Source organism: Cyanidioschyzon merolae, chromosome 18, assembly GCF_000091205.1.
Source record: "Cyanidioschyzon merolae strain 10D DNA, chromosome 18, complete genome".
NCBI lineage: Eukaryota > Rhodophyta > Bangiophyceae > Cyanidiales > Cyanidiaceae > Cyanidioschyzon > Cyanidioschyzon merolae.
In genome coordinates this window covers 57,095-80,782 of record NC_010144.1, presented here as the reverse complement: position 1 = coordinate 80,782, position 23,688 = coordinate 57,095, and the positions used below count along the sequence as shown (strand labels likewise).

The 23,688-nt window shown below is 57.3% G+C and overlaps 5 protein-coding genes and 1 non-coding gene across 6 annotated transcripts, besides 3 other annotated features; 4 read left to right on the top strand and 2 right to left on the bottom strand.

Moving 5' to 3' along the window:
• Positions 1-495: 495 nt before the first annotated feature.
• On the top strand, positions 496-4,563 carry CYME_CMR027C (hypothetical protein; the record flags this gene model as incomplete). Its single annotated transcript, XM_005538291.1, has 1 exon — positions 496-4,563. The coding sequence occupies one exon, from the start codon at positions 496-498 to the stop codon at positions 4,561-4,563; it is 4,068 nt and encodes a 1,355-aa protein (XP_005538348.1).
• Positions 4,564-5,876: 1,313 nt separating this feature from the next.
• CYME_CMR026C (probable DNA (cytosine-5)-methyltransferase 3) lies at positions 5,877-8,153 on the bottom strand (the record flags this gene model as incomplete). Its single annotated transcript, XM_005538290.1, has 1 exon — positions 5,877-8,153. The coding sequence occupies one exon, from the start codon at positions 8,151-8,153 to the stop codon at positions 5,877-5,879; it is 2,277 nt and encodes a 758-aa protein (XP_005538347.1).
• A 132-nt stretch (positions 8,154-8,285) lies between these two features.
• CYME_CMR025T lies at positions 8,286-11,596 on the top strand. The gene has a single exon (XR_002461594.1). It is a non-coding gene; the product is annotated as a hypothetical transcript (transcript).
• Positions 10,805-12,115, bottom strand: CYME_CMR024C (transcription antiterminator protein, probably for organellar transcription; the record flags this gene model as incomplete). The annotated part of the gene is made up of 1 exon (XM_005538289.1): positions 10,805-12,115. One exon carries the CDS (start codon positions 12,113-12,115, stop codon positions 10,805-10,807), a length of 1,311 nt encoding a protein of 436 aa, XP_005538346.1.
• Positions 11,222-12,900: a sequence feature (possible transcribed region).
• Positions 11,579-13,583: a sequence feature (possible transcribed region).
• Positions 13,584-13,966: 383 nt separating this feature from the next.
• Positions 13,967-16,873, top strand: CYME_CMR021C (adaptor-related protein complex 2, beta subunit; the record flags this gene model as incomplete). The annotated part of the gene is made up of 1 exon (XM_005538288.1): positions 13,967-16,873. One exon carries the CDS (start codon positions 13,967-13,969, stop codon positions 16,871-16,873), a length of 2,907 nt encoding a protein of 968 aa, XP_005538345.1.
• Positions 16,874-17,231: 358 nt separating this feature from the next.
• Positions 17,232-19,433: a sequence feature (possible transcribed region).
• Positions 19,434-20,325: 892 nt separating this feature from the next.
• On the top strand, positions 20,326-22,626 carry CYME_CMR019C (similar to ribosomal processing, RNA binding, nucleolar protein Nop77; the record flags this gene model as incomplete). Its single annotated transcript, XM_005538287.1, has 1 exon — positions 20,326-22,626. The coding sequence occupies one exon, from the start codon at positions 20,326-20,328 to the stop codon at positions 22,624-22,626; it is 2,301 nt and encodes a 766-aa protein (XP_005538344.1).
• Between the last annotated feature and the right edge of the window lie 1,062 nt (positions 22,627-23,688).

The window sequence follows — 23,688 nt, the reverse complement described above, 5'->3', positions numbered from 1 at the left end:
CATCAATGTTTACCGGTCCGTGTAAACGTGCTGGCAAACCGAAAATGCGCTCGTACGCGACCTCATAGGGACGTGGTCAACCGGTTGGTGACCTCGTGCATGTTCTGGCGCTTACTCTCCGCGGCTGTTGTGCAGCGTTGAACTCGATCTGCTTGCTTGTCGGTAGACGCACCTTGCTCTTGGGAGAGCAGCACGGAATACGCCAGGCATACCGACCGAGGCGGCAACGCGTACGGAACCCGACGGGCCCGCGATTCACCAGGAAGCGACTGAGGCGTGCGCCCAGGACTCCATCGATCACAGTCCGTATAGTGCATACTTATACCATTTTATATTCAAACGTGTATGTCATTTATTTCTCATTTATATCATGATAATCCCTATGAATCCAATTCTTTATATTTTTATATAATATAGTTTCATAAGATTCACGTTCTCCAGTTCCCGCCAGGGCCAGCATCCGCATCGCCGGCGGCGTGCGCTCGACGCATTTCGATGGTGTTGGCGCTCGATGCTGCACAGGGACATGGCTTCTCTGGTTTGCGCAGCAAAGCTTCATCCCGCCTGAAGACTGATATGGCGACATCACCCGGAGAGGGTACACGGACGGGAAGTTTCGCCCTCCCTTCTTTGGGCTCTAAGGGTTCACGCACCAAGCAGAGTTCGCAGCGTGCGGAGCGGGCGGACGTTGAACAGGCGCGGCACATCAGTGGCGGCTTGTCGCCCGGGGACGCGAGCAGCCCCCCATTGCTGGCCGAAGCTGCGTCTGGCAGATTTTCGTGGGAAACTCCTCACTGGAGTTCTGAACCTCAGTTCGATCAGCGCATTCCTGCAAGTGCACCGGTTTCGCCAGTGAGCCTCCAAGGGACGCGGCAACAGCCTTCCCCCGCCTGGGTTGGCCGTCCGGCGACGAAGACTGGACTTGGGACCTTTGAAGCCACTGAGTATGTATCGTTGCACACATCCGAGCATCGAGGGGCCAGTGTAAGCGACCTCCCCGCTCGTTTCCCGAACTTACCGCCGAGCGTCAGGCATGAGACATGCTTGCAATCCGGGTCCGCGAAGACAACCTTCCAAGCACCGGCAGTTGCATCTGCGGCACAAGCATCACTGAGAGATAATCCTGATCATGACCAGGAACCTGAGGATATCGAAATCAGTCTCGGTTGCAGTTCCCTGATGGTCGCGATGATTCGAGACTTGCTGGAACCGGAGGACGTGGTCCTGCCGCCAGCCAGCGTTACCAACAGGCAGCACAGTCCCAACTTGACGTCTCATACCGAGGATATGGAGCGCGTAAGTGAGAGCCTGCTTGATCGGGGTTGGCATTACGATCGAGCAGTGTCGCCATCTCCGCGATATGCGTTCGGGCGGGACATACCCAGCTTGCCTTCAAGCACACAGCGTCACTTGCGTCAGGAACGCACTGAACCTGGTGAAGGAAATCACGGACCTGAGTCGTCGTCTAGGCATCGTGCTGGACCCTTCTCCAGCCGACCGAGTGGAACTCGCAGAGCAGGCTTGAGCCGTGAGCCGCGACCTGCAGACCAAGCTTTGCGGCACACGAACAGTTCGCTGCCGTCGGAAACCGGAACCCCTTTCGTGCCTACGACGTCCGCAGCGAGCTCGACATCGATATCCGAGAAAGCACAGGCTGGATTGGCAAAGAAGAAAGCTCGCGGTCTGTGTCGCTTCTGGCCGAACTGCTACCGTGGTGAAAGTCGTTGTCGATTTTTCCATCCGGCAGATGAGGAGGATGCTTACAAATATCTCGTGTGGTGGCTCACAAATTATCCGGAGAATCGCTCGGAATTGGAATTTTCGAGCCTGTTGCCGACGCTTCAACAGCGTCTCTCCCCGATTTGGAAGCAACAACAACAACATCAACGGCAGCAACAGGAGGAGCAAATGCAGACTCTGGACAATCCATCTCCGTCGCCGAGCACGTCTGCTCCGGTTGACTGCCTTGGGGCATCTCTGATGAGCACTCCCTTGGCGGCCTCGGCGCCCTTCAAGTGTCACTGGAGCCACGGCAACGATGCAGCGACGATGCAGGTAGAGGACTGGGGATGGCGACGACGGAAAGTCCCAGAGTTGCCTTCAACTGACGACAGCGACGTACGAGGGGCGCTCTTTCGCACTGGTGAAAGCGAGTCCCGGGACCGATTGCATCTTGCGGATGTGGCAACACTGCTGCCGCCAATGATGCACGGTCAGGGTGTGGACAGGATCCCTGCTTTGGGCAAGGATCACTCGCAAGCATCAAACAGCGCGAGTCTTGCTGCTTTGTCGCCAAGAATACGCAGCTCCCATGCCGCCGCAGAGCAAAATACACCAAGCCTCCAACTTCCGCTTAGCATTGTCACAGACACGCCTTGCATACCGGTGGATGAAAGAGAACGCTTCAGCGCCTGCACACCGGGTCCATGGTCGTCCCTCCAGAACGTCTCCTTGGGTACGTTTACTCAGAGAAGCTCGCGGGAGTCACTCGTCAAACCTATTGCTACGACACAAGTCTCTAGACAGACGATACTGACGCCGGTCTCAGCGTCAAGCGATCGTATCAGTGACGCGGAGCGAGTATCACGCTGCCCTGTCTCAACGAGACCTTTCTGGGACCAGACATGTCTGCCAAAACCGAGTGTTGCACCTGCAAATGCGTCGCCCGCGGGGTTAAGGCAGCCAGCAGTCCATCGTAGCGCTGCTGCTGCTGCTGCTGCTGTCTTATCGTCACCTGGTGTCGAGCGCAGCTCAGCGCACAGCGTAGCCCCAGAGAACTCGCCGCAGGTCCCGTTGATGCTTCAAGGCGCTACCAGTGCGGTGCAGCCGACAGTCTCGCAACGTCTCGTTCGTAGCGAAAACGGACAATCAGGGGAGACAGTCTCCACTCAGTGCACCAATGCGACTACCCAGCTACCCAGTGCTAAGCACGAGAGTGCAACAACGAACCACAATGCTAGAAGCGATACTCGGTATACGATACCTGCTACGGTATCTGCATCCGATGCTATCCAGAGCGAGACTGCATCAGCGAACGAAACTGCTGCAGGCACGGCTACCGCCTCGGTGCCTACTATGGATGCTGTCGAAGCGGAGGAGGCAAAAGGCAGCACGAGTGAGGCAGGAGCGTACCGCACGAGGCCAGCTGCCTCGAGCTCCCCGCATCGCTCCGTGACGACTCCGGGAACCTCTGCTTGCAGCGGCAGTTGCAACGCCTCACAGGAGCCTATCGCAGCGGATGCTCACTGGAGGCGTATTCCCGCCACAAATGCTCCGCCATCAACATCAATATCCTTATCGTCATCGTCATCGTCGTCATTATCAGCGGCGGATGCATCTTCGTCTCCTGGCCTACACAGCGTGAGCCGCACACGAGCGCAGACTCGGGCACATGGAGCACCGTGTCCAGTCCACGAGATTCTGTCTGGATCCTCCGAGTTCGTCCCAGCGGGAGCGATATCACCAGCACCAGCGTGCAATGTTACGGAGCGAGCGTTGATCATGTCAGCCGCTGTGCGAGCGCCTCGACGATCGACTTGGAAGCTTCTCAGTTGTCTTCGTCTTGCGTGCTCAGCAGGGCGGCTCTGGAGGCCCCGAACTGCAGCTCCGCGCTCATGGCTTCGACGCGCACTGCACTGCCGCTATACCTCGGCACTGGCGTCGCTCTGGTATCCCGCAAAATGTTTCATCCGAATTCTGAGTCAGTTTCGGCTCCAGCATGATGCCTCTGGGATACGATGGGTAGCGATTCTGCAACGTCTACGGAGTGCCTCACTGGGAACTCGTTGGCGTCGTAGCTCGCGTCGTCGTTTGCTTCAGCGCTTCAGCCAGATGTTCTTCTCGCTGGATACCGGCTTTCTGGCGCTCTACGCTATCTTATTGCCGCGCCTCGGTAGGCATATTCTGCACCAACATCTCGCCATGGTACGAGCGAGAGCATTGCAGCAGTCCGCAGCATCCTTGGTCGTGGAATCTGCTCTTGTGGAGCATCAACCGTCCATGCCCATTGGGCTGTGGATCTTGCACATCACTTGGCACTTTTTCGTGCTGAGCTGCCTCCTCGGAGGCAACTGGCCACCTGAGCAGCTCACCTGGGCCGACCACGGACTCATCGAATGGACCGCAGTCGTGAGTAACGTTCTTGTGCTCGTTACGACGGTTTATAGCTTCGCCCATGGCTGGAACGACGTGCCATATCCGCGTTGTTTTCAGTGGATTGAGATTGACGCGACCTCGAGTATCATCTCTGCGTATGTTTTGGCGGCCTTTCAGAGCCGCACCTCCGCTAGTCGGACCGTAGCACGTTCCCGTCAACACGGCAACGAGGCCTCGGGCCGACTACGACGCTTACGAATCTCTCCCCGGCTCGTCATAGGCGAGAACGGTTTCCTGAAGCGACAGCCGGTGCCCAAACCCTGGCCTGTTTGGACGGAGCCGCTCTTCTGGTTGTCCTTGTTGGTGCAGATCGTGCTCGCACAGTGGCCTGGTCTGGGGGCAACTTACCGCACAGCGGTCTTGCTTTTTATCGTGCTCTTGACATTGAGTTTACTCGAGAAAGGTTAACTGGGGCGGGGCGTCTTCACGAGCACCGGCTCGTACGGAGCGCGGGTATGGCGCTCACCAGCAGCTCCAAAGCCGAGCTTGATGTGTTTTATACACATTGTGAACGCATGCTGTACACAGAGTGCAACGTCCAGCGCTCGGTGCAGCACCCGAGTTGTTGCCGCATCTCTTGCGGGACGGTTTCTTGGATGATAGTGCGGTGCCGAGGGGAGGCGGGCAAGCGGGGGCGTCGCATCAGCTACCTCCGAACGCGACACTGCTGCGCTTGTTCATGCTGCTGCTGCTGCTGCTGCTGCTGCTTGTCGCACGGCACTGCGCGGGATCAACCATGGCGTGGTGTCGCGTCGCGTGAGCCTCATGCATATCGTCTACAGACAGGGAAGAGCGCTCGCGTGGAGGCGCTGAAGTGATATGGAACCGCAGAGATCGGATGCTGCCGTGCATCCGAGGTGCAGCTTCCTGGTACGACACTTCCCGAGACCTGCATTCACGTTCTGCTGGTGTCGCAGCGTCATGACGCTTGCACCCAGCTCGGATATTATCTGGTTGACACCGCGAATTACTGGCTCGCCTAGCATCGTCCGAGAGACTGTGTTCAGCTCGGAGCGGTATGCTCGTCAAGGCGTCGGGAAGCGTTTCGCAGCGCTTGATCGACGCGTCCACCGGATGTGTATACACGAACGCCAACGATGACGCGATACGCACGAGTGAACGCGCCAGCGAACAGATACGAAACGCACGAGGTCGTATTCGAGACCCAGATGCAATCGCCCCGAAGCACGCTGCACGCCTCTATAGCAGAGCGCAGACGGCATGTTCGAGTCGCTTGCTCCAGGCCTGGACCCGTACCTGGGTGCTCGTGCGATGTTTTTCCCGGTGCACTGACTAGCGAGCAGCGCTCCCGCTGGAATCGCATGCTGCAATCTACCCAGGCACAGGACGTGGAGCGGAGTTGCTCCACGAGGCGTCCGGACACCAGTCGCAGATGATTTGCGTCCAGAGCCTACGTCCTGTGCGTCCCGTGACACCAAGCCGTTCTGCACTGCGCGTTTTTTGTTTCTGCACGCAATCGGAAGCAGCAACAGCGGTCAGCGCAACCCACAGCAGTCGTAGCAGCCTACAGGTGCGTTCGCCTCTTTCGTCGTCGATTTGAGGCTGGCTGGATCCAGCGCTCTGGCCAAGTGCACTCTGAGGCGCAAGAGCGTCCTCTACACAGATGCGACGAGCGGCGAAACGACTCCGCTGTCGAATGGCATGCTACTGAATGCGTCCTTCGATACCGCAGCGCAGCGCAGCGCAGCGCAGCGAATGCGCTATCTCGTGCTCCCCCGAACAAGACAGGTATCGCTGTTGGTGCGCTGAGCGCCCGCCACGGAGCGCATACGCGACTCGCAAGACACCGTGCCCTCATCGTCTCCAGTGAGCTGGGCATGCGATGGCCTCTGGAGCATAACCTTCACGAGCACAAGCGTGTTCGCCTCCGGGCGATCACCCCGGAGTTGCTCCCGACAGGCCGCTTCGAGGTGCGGGAGCACCGCAGCTCGCTCCAGATACGCGCCGATCACGCTGTGCTCTAGCAGCGGCCTCAAAAGCAGCGCAATCAACGGTGGTGCAAACGCATTCCCCAAGAGTCGCCAGCGTCGGGGCATTGCTCCCTCGGATCGCTTTGCCAACACCGCTGTGTAGCCTGCCGGAAAGCCGAGACATTTTTCGGCTTCGTGGATGCGCACTCCGCGTCGCACGCCCTGCTCCGGCATTGCAATCACATTGAAACGGGAATCTCCTGGACGACCCTGCATGTTATTCGTCGTGATACAGAACGCCTTGGCCGACTCGGCAATACTACCGTCGCGATCTAGAACGTCTTGGAGACGCAGGTTCCAATCGGGGAGCGCGGCATCCGTCGCGGGCAACGGGAAGTTCGCCACATAGAGGCGTCGACGCAGGCTCGCGGTCACACGGGCTGCATCCAACTCGACCAGGACACTGTTTTTTCGTTGGTCGGCACTTGTGCTTGCTTCGTTGAGTCTGCTCGCGTTCAGCAGCTGGTGAATGCGACGCTTGTCGGCACAACGCATGGACGCTACATTTTCGAACAGGTAAAAACGCGGTTTCATGACGCGTTTGATGCGCAGGAACTCGAAAAACAGTGCCGATGTGCCGTGATACAGTCCTTTGCGCTTCCCGAGGCCGCTCAAGGAAGTACACGGTGAGCCGCCGATCAGCAGATCGATCTGCTCGGGAATGTCGTCAAAGGCGGCCAGGTGCTCGACTGGCCCCAGCTGAAGCACGTCCGGGTACTGCGACTGTGCCACAGCCAGTGCGTCTCGATCGATCTCGGAAGCGTAGTACCGGATGAGCGTCGGTGGTATCTGCAGCAAGGCCAGCGCGTGACGCGCAGATGCCAAACCGTCAAAGAGAGAGAGCACTACGAACCGGGGTCCGCTGAAGACACGCGGCGGCCAGGTTCTGCGACAATAGCGCGCGAGTGCCTCCAGCAGCGCCGCTGGTTGTCGCAGTCGCTGCTGCACCCGCTGGTGTCGATGTCGTTTCTGCAGCACGGTACCGGGTGCTGATTCTGAGCTGTTCTGCCACCATGGTAGACGCTGGCGACGGCAAAACGGACAGAGCCAGAATGTTTGCCGGTCTGCGTCGACACCAGTGCGTGGTGTCGTCGCAACGTTCTGCTGCTCCTGCTCATCCGATGTCAGACTTGTCGTTGTAACTGATGTAGCAGCAGCAGCAGCAGCAGCGGCGGCGCTGAGACAACTCGGCGCATGATACGCTGCCGGACATGCACTGCACCATAAAAGCGGATGATGACTATGCGTCCCATCCCCGAGTCTACAGAAGAACTCGCGCCCATCCGATGTGTAGCGTGCGACGGGTGCAGCGTCGAGCCGCCGCCAGACGCAGACTCGATTCGGCGAGCGCTTCACGCCAGAGAGCGTTTCGGATGCTGTGGTGCCGAACTTGGTCCCAGGACGGCGTCGACCGTTCCGGTACGTGTCCTCGCTGCGGAAAAGAGGGCTGCGGCTGCACGCGTAGAACGCTTGTACCATGCTTAGTTTCTCCCTCAACGTTGGTGTGTCGCTAACTTCTGACGCGCGTGGCGACGCCTCCTCCTCCTCCTCCTCTAGCATTCCAGTCTCGAAGCTTAGAATGGGCTCGCTCACCAAACATCTCGGACAGAGAAAGGGTACGTCAACCGAGGCGCTTGTGTAGCGCTCCCACGACCAGCCCCAGCGTCGGAAGCAGGCCCTGCAGACGCAAGCACGACAAGTGTACCGCTCTGCGTTGCTGCAGACCACGAGAGCACCCCGGCGTTGGCACAGCAAACACTCATAGCCTGCAAAGTCCTCGGGTGTTATATCTGAAGCCAAGGCCGCCGCTGCCTCTGCGGTGGTTGCCATGAACACCGGCCTCTGGTGTTCGGCACCAGAAGCGCATCCGCGAGCTGTCCGTCGGACGCGGGTGTGCTGGGTGCGCGACAGAGGCGCCGCCGCGCGCGTCCACAGGGATGCCATCGCAGGTCGCTGTCGATGGTGTCTCTGATTTGTCCAGAAAGATATAGGCTTGTACTCAACCATTAAGGGCGATTGTTCCGCAAATGAACATTTATGTACACGTTATCAACGGATTCCGCCTCGAAGGTCCGCAGTGTGCGCGACGATCATCGACTAGCGCGCCGTTTGTCCGGTGCTTGCCGCGTGCTCCTTGTCGAGCACGTTCAGATATACAGCTTTGGCAGGCAAAGTGCGGCGAAAAACGGGGGCTTACGATTGCGTCCGTCGTTCTAAAGGTATTTTTCGATCAGTCTTTCCGTGTTGGATCACTCGACGAACCGCAGCTGAAAATCACAGCTTCATTGCGATCGACATCAGACGACGAGACGCGCCCGCACGAACGAGCGTTCGTAGCCCCGCGGTACCCTGGTGCAGTGCAGACATTCCGTCCAGGAAGCATCTCGTTGCCTTACATGGACCATGATCAAATCACATGTGATTCTGGTTTTCGATCTTTTGGTTTCAAGGCAACTGGTGGAAGCAGCAGTTCGCGCCTCGTGATTGACGAGTCGCCCTACACACTGATGCTACACGTTCACTGAACTTGCCACGTCAAAGAATCGATATCGTTCGACAGGCAAAATCCTGCTGTCTTTCTGGCCATTGGCGAAACGGCATTTGAAAGCAGCATCACGGTATCTGGCACGGGATTTGCGCCCAGCAGCATACATCCCTTGTGCTTGCATGGAAAACGGCCTTGAACTCGGACTTGAGTCATTGCAGCGATCATTTCGAGTGCAGATTGCGTCGTCGCTTTGCACAAAGGCACTGTAGACGTATCGGAATCACTCTTGGATGCTTCTCTCGCCTTGGTTTCCGTTTGATATCTTTTTCATCATGGAAAACATTGTGCGCCACAGATCCTCTACCGAATTGGACTGCTTGCACTTGCGCGTGCAGCAGACAGCGTACTAGTCCGCGAGGTTCCCTAGAAAAGGCCCGAGATCATAGAATCCCGCCCCGTGACGCGGAAACGGAAGTGAGCATCGACCGGAGGCGTCTGGCCGCCCGTCGATTGCGGGTACCGAACGATGAAGCGAGCGTTTACGGGCCCCAAGGCAGTGCTCAGAGGGCGCGCGTGCTAACGATATCCCGTGGATAGACGGGAGCACCTCACCACACAGCAATGCGTCACGAATGCGACATGCGCTCCGAGGCCGCACCCAAAGAAGATGAACTCAGCGAGCAAAGCGTAGATGGAAACTTCTGTCAGTCCATGTCATGCCGTGCCAGCAGCTGTGTGCGACGTTGTGGCGACTTCCTGAACACTGCCATCAGCATCATTGGGCAGTCGACATCGAGTCTGACAACAAAAGAGAGACCGGCGTTTTTCGATCCAGGGATCCGTGAGAGCGGAAAACCAAGCAGTCGTAGAGAAGCCCGCACCGGCCGATGCTCATGACACCGGAAAGAGGCTCAACATTTTAGGGTGCACGCTCGAGTCATCGCGACAGACGCGTCTCTTCTTATCCTGGTATGCGTACATACCGGCATCTCGCCGTGTAAACAGCGTTTGTGTTTGCACCCGAGTTGCCACCATATACCCGATGCTGCCGTTCTGTCCGCAGTGGAGTATTTCTGTGTGGTGTCGCCTCCGTGGATCGCGTCAGGTTCCACGTGAAGGCGCGCGAGCTCTACGCAACCACGGAAACGACGAGCGTTGCTGTTGGCCTTGGCGTTCCTGCGTTCAACACGCTCAAAACCAGTCTTCGGGTTCAGCATCGTGCCGTTGACGTATCCACAGACGCCCGCGCGACGCCGTACCTCTCGCAGGCGCCATTCGTCTCCGCTGCTACCCGAATGACGGATCCTCCTGAAGCGAGCGCGTTTCTTGCCCCAGAATGCGATGAACGCGTTGCACTTGCGAGCCAGCCGCTTTGTACGCTTCGTACCGACGCCATACGTTCCCGGGTTTGCGGCCTGATACTGCTGATCGTATCCAGTACTGGTTGCATCGCACGTGTGAACGTGAGCAGCGCCGCGATCGAGCGCGTCTTCCACAGCGCGGAAAAAGGCGATGTGGCAAGGTCCGCTCTACCCACAATGCCGGTATCGCGTCAGAGTGGAGCGTCCTCGGGCGTTCGCTGCACCATCGGGGACGCACTGCAGCGCTATGCTTGTGGAGCTAGGCAGACTGTCTGCGGAAGCAGTCTCGCAACACATCCATGCAAGGTCCAGCTGGCTCGTTTAACCGCAAATCCTAGGATCAGCGTGTTTACTGCGCTCATAGCGGCAGCGACATACGACTTGAACATCTCGAAGGTTCCGTTCGCTCATGAATACGGTGGTGAGGATCATCGCAACAGCCGCATACGTCCCGAGTCCAGCCGAGCGTCTCGGGTGCCAAGCACTCTTCCCGCCCTCGCCACACGACGCAAATGCGGTTCCTAGCGGATAGCGCCTCGACTGAGAGATCATAATCCAGAGCTCTTGAGCAGCTGGTGCTCCCGGAGCCCATGCTGATCGCTGTGTGCATCCAAAAGGGCGCTCAAGGCTGGCGCCCCGACGCTGAGCGCAACCCCAATCGCTTCCGTACCTGCTGCCGTTGCAGCTACTGCTGCTGCTGCTGCAGTTGCTGCCACGGGATGCCGTGTTCACGGAAAGATGCACGCTGGCTTCCATTCGCGACCAGCCACAGTGCGTCCAGGGCGCAGTACTTGGTCGCGCCCGTATGTTTATTCGCGTACGGTTTCCGAGTGCTCTTTGGGCGTTGGGGGATTCTCAGCAACCTGCTCCTGCTCCTCCTGCTCCTCCTCCTTGCGAATCGCTTCAATGACGTGTTGTCGAACACGTTCAATGAGGGCGACTTTCCGACCAGATGCTCCCAGCCCATACGCTCGACAGTACTGACGCAGGGCCTGCATCGGGACCCGATCCAGACGTTCCATCGCAACAAGCATTCTCCAATCGTAGTCAAGTCGCGCGAGTGCCTCGAGGGCCTCCACTCGATCCTCAGGGAGAACCCGCCGTACGGTGCGTGGTATTTTCGTGGCTGCGCTCTCTTCACTAGGCTCAGCCTCTGACTCCTCGTCTGGTGGAGGCGCCGGCAGATCGACGAATTTTCGATCGAGCTTCTCGACCTCTTCTAATCCAAATTCTGTAGGCACGTCTCTATTGAGCCAGCGGAGGTTCACAGTAAGCTTGCCTCGACCTGGGCTAACCGAGGCTACGACTCCTTCGTGACCAGCGAGGTTCCCCTGCCGCACCCTTACAAAGTCACCGGCCTGGATTTTCAGCTCCTGCGAGACAATGGATGATCCTACGGAGATCTGATCGAATATTCGACGCACTTCGCTCTCTGAAAGCGGTTGCGGTTGGACGAGACCGCGTCCGCCGACGACCCCACCCGCCCGCGATCGACGAGCACGGTCCCGGCCTACGAACTGAACAACATAGGCAGTTGAGCGAACAAACTCCCAGGTCTCCTCGTTTAGCACCATCTCTACCATGACATAGCAAGGAAAAACTTTTTCTTCGAACTCGACACGCTCACCGCCCGCAGAAAGCTGCATCGCCTTCAGCTTGGGCACGATCACTTGCGTGATTTTATCCGTCATCGACGGCGTATTGCGCACCTTCGCCTCAAGCGTGATTCGTACGTTATCCTCGAGCCCAGGTACCGTCTGCACGAGGTACCAGTGTGGCCGCTCTCGCAGCACTGCAGGCATGTCCCGCAACACACCGGCAGCATCCGAGGCCGCAGCTTGCTCAGAGCCCTCTGCCGCCGCTGCCGCCGCCGCTGTGGCCTCCTTTCCCGAGGCCGCTTTTGTCACGTCATCGTCACGCTGCAGCTCTGCCTCTTTGCTGCTCTTCTTTCGACCACGCATGGTGAGCAGCTGCCGCACCGTAGCCTGTTGCGGTTCTCGCAACGTGTTACAGCTCGAGTTCCAGCGTCGCAACCCACACAGGAACTCGCGCCCGGAACAGGCCATAAGCCTGGTCCCTCGTTGTCGCCAAGGGAACGGTATCGCTGCCTCCGTAAACATAGTAGCGGTACCAGCTCGAGCGGTATGCAGTCCAGCGTCTAGTCGGTATGAGCGTTGCTCCGCATATTCCAGCAACGCGAACGCGACCGGGATAGCGCTTGAGAAAGCGCCGCGACGCGCTCAGAGGCGGCGCTGGATGGAAACGTGTCCCGCAGGGGATTGCTTCGAAAATTGGGTCAATAATGAATATTATTGGACGATACTTCCCGGCATTCATCGATGGATGCATCGTGTCGGGTTGCTTCGAAAATTGGGTCAATAATGAATATCATTGGACGATACTTCCTTGCATTCATCGATGGATGCATCGTGTCGGGTTGCTTCGAAAATTGGGTCAATAATGAATATTATTGGACGATACTTCCCGGCATTCATCGATGGATGCATTGTGTCGGGTTGCTTCGAAAATTGCGTCAATAATGAATATTATTGGACGATACTTCCCGGCATTCATCGATGGATGCATTGTGTCGCCCGGTGTGCTATGATCTCTGGCGGTGTCCCGTCTCTATGGGCTATGGTAGTGCTCGCTTCGTTCTTGCTTTGCGGCTGGTTCCAAACTTTGAATAGATCTGCAGAATCCTCATACCAAGTGCAACTATACGTGCTTGCGGATGGGGTATGAAGTTGGAGGAATCACGGTCGTCTTTTCGGAGTGGATCATTCGACGCAATGCCGCTGGTATTCGTTTCGTCAGCGTATTCCCGAAGAGTCGCAACGTGCTCGAACCATCGTTCCTTCACGAACCGATATCGTGATCGAAGGACGACGTAAACGTCGCCGCGTTTGTTGTTTCCTTACGTGGAGCATGCGCAAATCACGCAGGCTGCGGATTTTCGCTCTCTTCCTGTTTTCCGCAGTTATGCGTTGATGCGGCGATGCATGCCGCTGGACCTATGAGGGCATGCTCAACGTCGTCGTTGGTTTCCGGAGTTTCCGATGCTCATGCGAAGACGCTCGCTGAGCTCGTCACCTCGTGCTAGTGCAGCTCTTATCTTGTTCGGGCATGGAAATGACCTGTAGCGGCAGTGACGGTGCTCGGGGCAATCTACACCCCAGTTGCAGTGTTTTCACGATGCCGCTCGTTCCCTCATTGCTGTGAAAGCAGAAAAATATCACGTTTGGATGCCTTCACACCCCCCGAGATCTCTCCACGATAACCGCCTGCCATTTCCCATACGGACCAGAGAGGCTACCGAACGCAGAATTTAGGTGATGATCCAGTTGCCATCCGAACAAACTTTTCCAACACCCAAAACCCAGCAACACAGCCTCTGCCGATGCGACTCAGCGAGCAGGCAGTTACGCACCGTTGCTACGAAACTTGTCTGGCGCTGCTCCGTTGACTAAAAAACACTAGGAAACTCTATCGTGCATGAGAGAAGCTTCGAAGCCGTCGTTGACGTTATTCCCAGCGATGCCAACGGCTGCACTCGCGGTAAACACGAGGCCTGTCGAGAGGGTGCACACAGCACCCAGTAGCACCGGACTGGTACCTGCGCGTGGCTGGCGTTCGCCATTGAGGCGGCGCACCGTTTCGACTCGCGAGTTGCCCATGTGCCTCGACGCACTCAATAGGTAACGTTCACTGCGTTGGGGCCGACGATTCTGTGCAAGTTCTCTCCACAGACTGAGAAAGCCAGAAACCAAACGAGGTTCTGCAGACAACGGTCTTGAAGCTCAGCGTTAAGCACTCCTACGCTGACGTCAGGCAACTGAGAGCGCGGACTCCTCGCTCCCGAGCAGCCGTGCTATCGACTGCACGTTAAAACGCAGTATAACCGGCCTGGGGAACGATCCAAGTCACCCAGCGAGTTCATCTTCGCAGCACCATCGGAGTTAAAGGCTACCATGGCAAGCTTATCGTCCTTGAAGAAGCGTGCGCTACACTTCTTCACTGGTGGAAAGCGGGGCGAGGTTTCGGAAATTCGCGAAGACCTGCACGCTTCGTCCTCCACGGTTCGGAAGCACGCTCTGCGACAGACTATCGCATCGATGACCGTTGGCAAGGATATGGCGCCGCTGTTCACCGATGTGGTAAACTGCGGCCAGACAAGTAACCTCCAGATGAAAAAGCTCGTTTACCTCTACATCATGTACTACGCCAAGAATCAGCCGGATCTCGCGATCCTCGCCGTCAACAGTTTCGTGAAGGATGCGCAGGATCCCAATCCCCTGATCCGAGCAATCGCTATCCGAACGATGAGTTGCATTCGACTGGAGCGCATTGCAGAGTACCTGGTGCCGCCGCTGCGACAAGCGCTCACCGATCCAGACCCCTACGTTCGAAAGACTGCAGCACTCGCTGTCGCCAAACTCTATGATGTGAATCCTACCGTTGCAATAGAGGGCGGCTTTTTAGATGCGCTTCGCAACCTTCTTCAAGACGGCAATGCCGTGGTCCTCAGTAACGCGATCGCTGCCTGGTTGGATATCCGCCGAAGAGCAGCGCAACGCGATGACGCTGCGCGCAGCCACTTGTCGCTCGAAGCGACCCATATTCGAAGACTCCTGGTTGCGCTTCCGGACTGTGGTGAATGGGGTCAGCTGACCCTGCTTGAGGCGTTATCGCTGTACGATCCCCAGCACGCTGCTGAGGCGAAAATCATCGTCGAGCGTCTGACCTCGCGACTTCAACACGCAAACTGCGCCGTCGTCCTCATGACGATTCGGATCCTGTGGCGTTTACTGGAGCGCTTCCCCACAGCATTGAGCGAATCAAGCAGCGGTGATTTCAAAACGCGCAAGATGCTTCCGGCACTGGTGTCTTTGGTATCGAGTGCGCAGCCGCCAGAGGTTGCATACGTTGCACTCCGGATCCTGCATATTTTCATGCATACCAATTCAGCCTATCTAGAAAAGCACTATCAGAGCTTTTTCTGTGATTTTAATGAGCCTAGTTATGTGAAACAGGAAAAAATCGGCCTTCTCATGTACGTGTTGAATGCGGCAAATGCGAATGCGATACTCGCGGAGCTGCAGCGCTATGCGAACGACGTCGAGCAAAACCTGGCGACACGCGCCGTTGACGCTATCGGCTTTGCGGGCCTGCGGTGCGAGGCCGCTGCGCCTGCCGCGGTAGAGGCTTTGCTGAGCCTTGCGCGACGCGGTGCACCGCAGATGACAGAGCGCGTGCTGGTGGCGGTCACCGTGCTTCTCCGTCAGTACGGTAATCGCTTCCAGGCAGCAGCAGAGAAATTTGTGCAGCTCGCAACCGCTCCAGACGACGAGCATGGCCAAGTGGCACTCGTTCGCTTCGAAGATGAGCGAGCACGTGTTGCCCTGCTCTGGCTGGTAGGCGCATACGCACCACTCATTTTTTGTGATGTGCTTCGTGGGTCCATTTGGGCAGCGGAGCAGGAGGCTGGGTTTCTGTCGGAGACGCATTCCGTCCAGAGTCAAATACTATCGAGTCTGGCGCGTTTGTATGGGCGTGCTCGGCAGCGCGCGGCTAGCAAGTCGACGCCTGAGGCGGTCAGTGAGCTTCGTGCTGCTGCAGCGGCCCTGGAGCACACGTGCCAGGTGGCTATCGCGCAGAGCGGACGCCCCGAGGTGCGCGCTCGGGCGCTCTTTTATCGTTGGCTGCTCGACCAAGAGGCTCCGTCGGCAACGACGTCCAGCATCACGCTTAGCGAAGTGGAACGTCTCGCCCACGAAGAAAAGCCACCAGCAATACCACTGCATGCTGTTTTCAACGAGGACCCGGCGCTGCTTCAAGAGTTCCAAGACGAACTCGGATCCATCGCTTCGGTGCTTGGTCTGTCGTCACATAGGCTGGCATGGGTCCGTTCCACACGTTTCGAAACGCAGGCGCTGGCGCATGCGGGCTCAGATATGCACCCAGAAAGAGCTGGTGGTGTCCAAGCAACCGCTAGAGTGCCGCTCCCCGCGACAGCGACAGCGACAGCGACAGCGACAGAGCGCTCGACCTCAGCGTCCCGTTCGGTGCCAAGCGGGAATGAGGTTCCTTTGCCTGCGGCTCCTGATCATATTCCGCCTCGCTTGCTCTTATCGACAGAGGCCGGACACGGGCTACGTATTACCGGTGGACTGGTGCGATCTCGGACATCGTCATCGTCATTTGATGAGACGCATGGCATGCAGCTGCGTTTGCTGTTGGAGAATATTGCCGCAGCTCAGGGCGTCGGTGATTTTGCGATTCAACTGAACAAGAACATCTTTGGGGTCGTGGCACCGCCGCGCTTCACAACGGAGCCACCAATCCTTCAACGAGGCGACAGTGCGGTGGTGGTGCTCCCGCTCACCATCCAGAAGGAAGCATTCGCTGATCAACGAGCGAATCTGGTGCAAATTGCCATCAAGTGCACACCACTGGGGGTGCTCTACTTTTCCGATACGATACCGGTCATGGAGGCGATCCACGCGACACCTCGCTCCCTTGATCGAGCAGCTTTTCTAGACCAGTGGAATCGTTTGGGATCCGCTGCTGAAGAGCGTTTCAACTGGGAGCGAGCCGCCTCGCAGACGGTATCAGACGTTCGGACGCGTCTCCGGGCGCTGACACAGACCTTGTCGATCATGGCGGAGCGCTGGCTCCAGCCGACTGATGCGTCTGTCTGGCAGGTGTTCTGGGCAGCTCAGATGGGTCTCAGTGCACCAATGTTGGGCGAAATGGTTGTCGAGTCCACACCGCCGCGGGTAGCGCTAGTGGTGCGCTCGCAGGCACCAAAACTGGTCATCTCGCGCCTGGTCGAGATGCTCCAACACCATCTCACCGGTAATGTAGCGCTAGCCTAGAGTTTGAGCACCAACATGCCACTTGCTCTGTTGTTGATGAAAGACGGGGATATTCGGATAGCGGTGCCGACGGAGTGGATTCGCTCGGATTGCAAACTAATTGGGGCCTCGTGGTGTTCGTCCTGTACCCGACCAGCGACGCGAAACCAGCCGCTGCCCTGCCGGATGCATCCTGGTCTCGGACTCATATTCTGGGGTATGTCTTGAAATCATCCAGAGTTTGGGGTTCGTTTTCCCACGTTCGTCTATATGCATATCAAATCAAACTGGAACGGGTGCTCGTACTGGGGCGCTCACATGAGAGCTGTGGGTTGTTTCTGATGTTATCAACACCGGCCATGACTGGATTTGTCGGTGACTGTTTTGTTTATCCGCACTCTTTCTTATCTCTGGATGTACATTCGGCGATGTCTTCTGTTCTTGCAGCTCTGTTGTCAGTATTCGAAGGATGTTGGGGACAGCGTTCAAATCCCGATTTCGGTGCTCTACGCTGTTATCGACGCAATGCAGGCCCAGTCGCAGGTTATGATCTTCGCTTCGAGCGTTTTCCATTTTCTTTACCGACGCAATGCAGGCCCAGTCGCAGGTTATGATCTTCGCTTCGAGCGTTTTTCATTTTCTTTGTATATAGCACCGGTTTGGCCCGCCCAGCGCTTCCAAAGGATACTCGTCAGGTACTCCCGTGCATTCACCATTATGCATGCTCCGTGGGCCGCCCTGCAGTGCGACATGCGCCTGTTTCATAGCCCAGTACCTGCCCTGGACGGGTAGAGAAGGCTCGCCTCGGTAACCCTCTGTGCCGGGTATCCGCCCAGTGCCGTACTCGACGATCTCACGCTTTTTCTGAGCAATGCCCTCACCGCAATCGCTTTCTTCTGCACCAACGAAAACTCACTTTGTTCCAGTTAATACCGGATTCATGGAACGCATTGTCGTCCATAATGGAACTTGAACCCGAAGGAAAATCTCGGCTAGAGAGCAAGTCGAGAAATTCCACCCCGTCTACGATCCCGTCGTGCAATACTGTGACGCAATCTCCGTTACAAGTGATCGCTGCGACGAGTCGAGTTCGAGTCCAGGGCCCTTTTTCTTCATTCCGAAAAAAAGAGACGGGCGTGTTTGGAGCGTATCTCGTACGAGGTTTCATCCTGCTATCGAATGCGGTTTTGGCGATGGACTCAAAGATAGAGGAATTCCTCTTTCGAATGAACTCGATCCGTATTTGCCTTGAGCGTTTCAGTGATATTTCGGCCGGAGTTGTATATAAAGTCGTCAAGGCACGACGTTGAGTTTCTGAGCCCGGGGACCCAGCCACGCGAATCACTACACCCGGGAGTTTTTTTAGAACAGAAAGATCGACAAGTTGAAGAGCGCATGATTCCAGCGTGCTGCGTGTAAGCAAATGGGACTAGTGGAGGCATGTACGTATGCATTGGATCGCGAAATGGATTACTTTGCGGCACCGGTGTTCGCCGACATCACAATTCATCTTGATTTCAGTGACTTGATGAATTGCAGCGGCAACTCGCCGAACCAGCCGTTTCAAAAAGTCGACCTAGTGTCCCGAATCCTGTACTACTGCTCTCTGAATATCGATCCTATTCGCCGAGAACAGGATCGGAAACATTTACCGAGCGCGAGCAGCGCAACCGGTCCAGGGATCCGCGCTCCTCTGAAACTCCTCCGCCATGCTACTTATCCTTCATGTTTGTTGAGCGATGGACGTTGCGTATTGCACCCGAACACAATACCTGGTACCGAACACATAGCCGCCAACAGCAGGGAAGCAACATCATTTTCGATCGTTGCGGATGCCGGATGATGCGACCTCGACTCCCCCGCGATCATGCCCTGAGTGCTCATCGTTGACATACATCTTTTTCTATAACGTGATTCCTGATGCCTCACTCACGCAACCCCAGTGATGCACGTCAACCAAACACTGCTGCTATCCAACATCGACTCCGCTGCTACACTGCATCGAGCAGCTTTGCATCCAGTCCGCAGCCTACCAAGCACGAAATCCATTCATGACGATACGCGCTTCGGGTACGCTTGTCACACGCGTAAACCACGACCAAGTTGGTACCCGCCAAGCAGGTTTGCACCCGGACCACCGTCCATAACCCATCCATGAACAAGCACCCAGTGTTGACGCTATTCCGTACCAGTGATCACGTTTCACGCTTTGTGCTTTGGCGGTGTCGGTTGTGTGCACGAGGCGGAGGAGGAGGATGAGGAGGAGGCGGCGGGGACGTTTCCCACCGCACGGCACTGCCCGGGACCACCGTCCATAACCCATCCATGAACAAGCACCCAGTGTTGACGCTGTTCCGTACCAGTGATCATGTTTCACGCTTTGTGCTTTGGCGGTGTCGGTTGCGTGCACGAGGCGGAGGAGAAGGATGAGGAGGAGGCGGCGGGGACGTTTCCCACCGCACGGCACTGCCCGGGACCACCGTCCATAACCCATCCATGAACAAGCACCCAGTGTTGACGCTGTTCCGTACCAGTGATCACGTTTCACGCTTTGTGCTTTGGCGGTGTCGGTTGTGTGCACGAGGAGGAGGAGGAGGATGAGGAGGAGGCGGCGGGGACGTTTCCCACCGCACGGCACTGCCCGGGACCACCGTCCATAACCCATCCATGAACAAGCACCCAGTGTTGACGCTGTTCCGTAGCAGTGATCACGTTTCACGCTTTGTGCTTTGGCGGTGTCGGTTGTGTGCACGAGGAGGAGGAGGAGGAGGATGAGGAGGAGGCGGCGGGGACGTTTCCCACCGCACGGCACTGCCCGGGACCACCGTCCATAGCCCATCCATGAACAAGCACCCAGTGTTGACGCTATTCCGTACCAGTGATCACGTTTCACGCTTTGTGCTTTGGCGGTGTCGGTTGTGTGCACGAGGAGGAGGAGGAGGATGAGGAGGAGGCGGCGGGGACGTTTCCCACCGCACGGCACTGCCCGGGACCACCGTCCATAACCCATCCATGAACAAGCACCCAGTGTTGACGCTATTCCGTACCAGTGATCACGTTTCACGCTTTGTGCTTTGGCGGTGTCGGTTGTGTGCACGAGGAGGAGGAGGAGGCGGCGGGGACGTTTCCCACCGCACGGCACTGCCCGGGACCACCGTCCATAGCCCATCCATGAACAAGCACCCAGTGTTGACGCTATTCCGTACCAGTGATCACGTTTCACGCTTTGTGCTTTGGCGGTGTCGGTTGTGTGCACGAGGAGGAGGAGGAGGCGGCGGGGACGTTTCCCACCGCATGGAACGCTCCGGGCGTCTCGCACCAGCACTGTACGTCTGGGGCGTTCGCCGCTCGCCTGGAGCAGGTCGTTGCGGCTTTGCGTCGAAAAAGCGTAGCGATCACGGGGCACACACCACGCACGTGTCCATACTGCTTCGTTGCTCTAACGAACACGTGCTTGTTCATTGACGGACGTGATGAAAGCTGGTGCAGCTGAGCCCCGCTTAGCGCTAAAGCTCAGCGGAGTGCCTCGATCGAGCTGTCGTCGAGCTGCGGTAACGGAGCTCTTCGGACGCATCGGACCGATACGTCGCTGTCTGGTGCAACCGAAAACAGGTGAGGCCTATATTGAGTACATTCTCACTAGAGACGCCGAACAGGCCTTGAAACTTGTGCACCAGAGACAGTTAGCAGCAGTAGCAGTAGCAGCAGCTTCGGAGCCTGCGAGCAACCTCAGCGACAGCGTCTCTGAGCTAGTGCGTGCCACTTTGCAAGCTGCACTGGTTCCAGCGCAACGCGGGAAAAACCCGCTACAGCGTACCACTGAGCGGTCTGAACCAGTCAGACGACCCGTTGAAGGAGCACTGCCCCTACGCACGGTACGTGTTCGACGACGGGATGCGGCCGCCTGGAGCGTTGCCCAAGAGACGCGCTTTCGCAGCGTCCTAGAGCGATTCGGCACCCAGGTATGGACCGGGGCATCGACAAACGGCTTGAGTACGGCAACGGGTGCGCTCGCACCGACCTATACCCAAGAGCGAGAGCGGGAGCTCATTTTACCAACCTGGGTGGATGCACGGAACGTCTGTGGCATGTTGCACGACCTGGTGCTGGAACACGAACCTAGTACGGATCAGCGCGAAGGACTCAGTGCCCAGATTGTTGGTATCAGCACGAGAAAGCAGTGCCGGGTCATTCTTCGCAATCTTCCCTTTAGATTTTCATTGGATGCGTTGCTGGAGCGTTTACGCCAGGTTGGACCTCTGGTTGCAGTAAACGTGCCTCGCAAAGCAGCGTCCACCGGAGGGGCGTCCTCGGATACCTGCTGGGCTGGCTACGCTTTTGCCGAGTACTTTACCCGGGCGGACGCAAACGCTGCAGTCCAGCGCCTCAATGGACAGTCGTTCTGTGGGCGCGTGCTTGCGTTGGATCGGGCGCTTTCGCGCGATGACTACCGCGAGCGGCAAGCGTCGACCGCAGACAACGCATCCGATGCAAGCCGGGACTCAAACGCTAACACTGAAGGAGACGGTCGCGCATCTTCGTCAGAGGCATGCACAACAAAGGTGGTGCACGCCTCCCACGAAGCCGACACCCCTGCGAGTGCGTTGCCTGCAGAGACAGCCGCGCAGACGCCGGTTGCAGACGGTGCCCATGCCCCCAGCGATCGATCGCGAAAACGTCAACGACCGGCAGCAACAACAACAACAACAACAACAAGAATAGAGCGTTTGGAGGCGAGTTCCAGCGACTCGATGCAACCCGAGGCGGATCAGGCAAAGCCACTTCATACGTCCTCTGGACGCGACGGTGAAGCGTCTCGAGTCGGCGCTGGCACCTCTGAAGATCGAGCAAGAGCCATGCTCGCGTGCACACTCTTTGTGCGTCATGTACCGTTGGATGCAACAGCCGCTCAAGTCAAGGCGCTTCTGGAGCCCTACGGACCTATTCGGTACTGTGCTCTGGTCCGCGATTCGATTACGGGACTCCCACGCGGTCGAGCTTTTGTCTGTTTCGCGGAACGCGCATCCGCTGAACGCGTCTTGAACGAGGCCTCCTCTGACGCACCCGCCTCTCTCCATGAATCTGCTTTCCAACTCCATGGCCAGCGTTTACAGTTCAGTTGGGCTTTATCGCGCACGGACGTCGCCCAGGTCGTCACCCAGAGACAACAGTCCATGCTGACACGAGCGCATCACTCGGATCGTCGTAATCTTTATCTCGCCCTAGAGGGTGTCATCGAACGCCACCAACCGGCAGCAGCGGGTCTCAGCGAGTCCGAGTTGGCGTTACGAGAGCGCCTAGAGCAGGCGAAACAGCGAAAACTACGCCGCAATCCCCATACCTTTGTATCCCGGACACTACTCAGCGTTCATAATATTCCGCGCAGCCTGCGTATCGCTCAGATCAAGGCGATTTTTGCCCAAGCTGGAGCATCGACTGAAACCGACGCCAAACCAGCCGTCATCAAACAGGTGCGCATTGCTCGGGAACGAAGTCGCAAGCAACGGGTATGTGCGTATGCATTTGTAGAGTTTGCAACGCACGATGCAGCGCTTCGAGCTTTGCGACTCGTCAACAATAATCCCAACGTGTTGCCTGCTCCGCACCAGGGGCGACGCCTGATCGTACAATTTGCGATTGAGGATGAGCGAAAGCTGCGGATACTTGCAGCAGCCCGTGCTCAAAAGCAGCATTCGCACAGCGCCCCGAATGCAATGTCATCGACAACTAGGGAATCGTGCTCCAGACGCACGAGTCCAGGCCATGTCTGCTGAGGCATGGTGCGTATTCCGGGATACTTCCCGATTGCGGGTTTTCAGCACATATCGATACATGTTGGTGAATACGTCTGTTGGAGCCGCAGACTTGTGCGCGCTTTTCGGTTCGCCTGCAGCCTCGCAATGCGATACACAGCCTATTCATTGATCCCGTATTGGCGCTCGGTTCGAAGGCGGCACATAACGGTCGGATGGACAGCTGACCAGGGAAACCACCGGGTACGCGCTTTCTCCCATATCGAGCCGCCCAGCTGCCGCTGACTCGCTAACTCCGTCTCGGACGCGAATGACGAAAATACCGCTGGCCGATGCCCGAGTTTAGCACCAGCAGCAGCGACCGTCGCGCGTGGTGGTGCGCGAGCACCGCGCACCTGTGCTCTCCTAGAGAAGCGCGCAAACCAGGTACCGGGACGCTTCACTTGACCGCTCCCATACGTTTCGATTGCCGTTTTCCGCGTCTCCACGTGATGGATGGGAAACTCACTCGCGCGCCTTTCCCGGGTCACCTGCTGCGGTACCTACGATCCAGAGTGATGCACATGCGCTGGATTCGCGAGACCTGGTGTCCGTACGACGTCCGTGCCTCTGTATCGTCACTACAGACGCTGGCGTCCGGCAGAGGCGCACTCCACGACGATTCGCCAACACTCCAGACCAAGTACACGATCCATCGCCCATTCGTGGAGAGCATTCGTCCTCGGTGCCTGATATGTTCGCAGAGCGGTGCATCTTTCTTCGAAGCAACTCGCGTGCTTGGTAGCAGCTGCGCTGACATTTACGCTTTTGTCTCGCACACGTCCCGATCCGTAAACATATCGTTCAGACTCGAGCTGGTGCACTTTGTTGCTTACCGCCATGAACGTTGAGAATCCGGTTGTAGGCGCTCACTCCAAGCAACGGATGCTGCGACACCGACTCGGGTTGTATGTAGCAGCTGGTGCGCACGGTACGCCCGCTGGTACGCAGTTGCCTGTTGGTGATCGTGCCAGCACCACCGCAACAGATCCACAGCGCAACGCTAGAATCAACCAATGAATGAACGAATGAATGATGCATCGG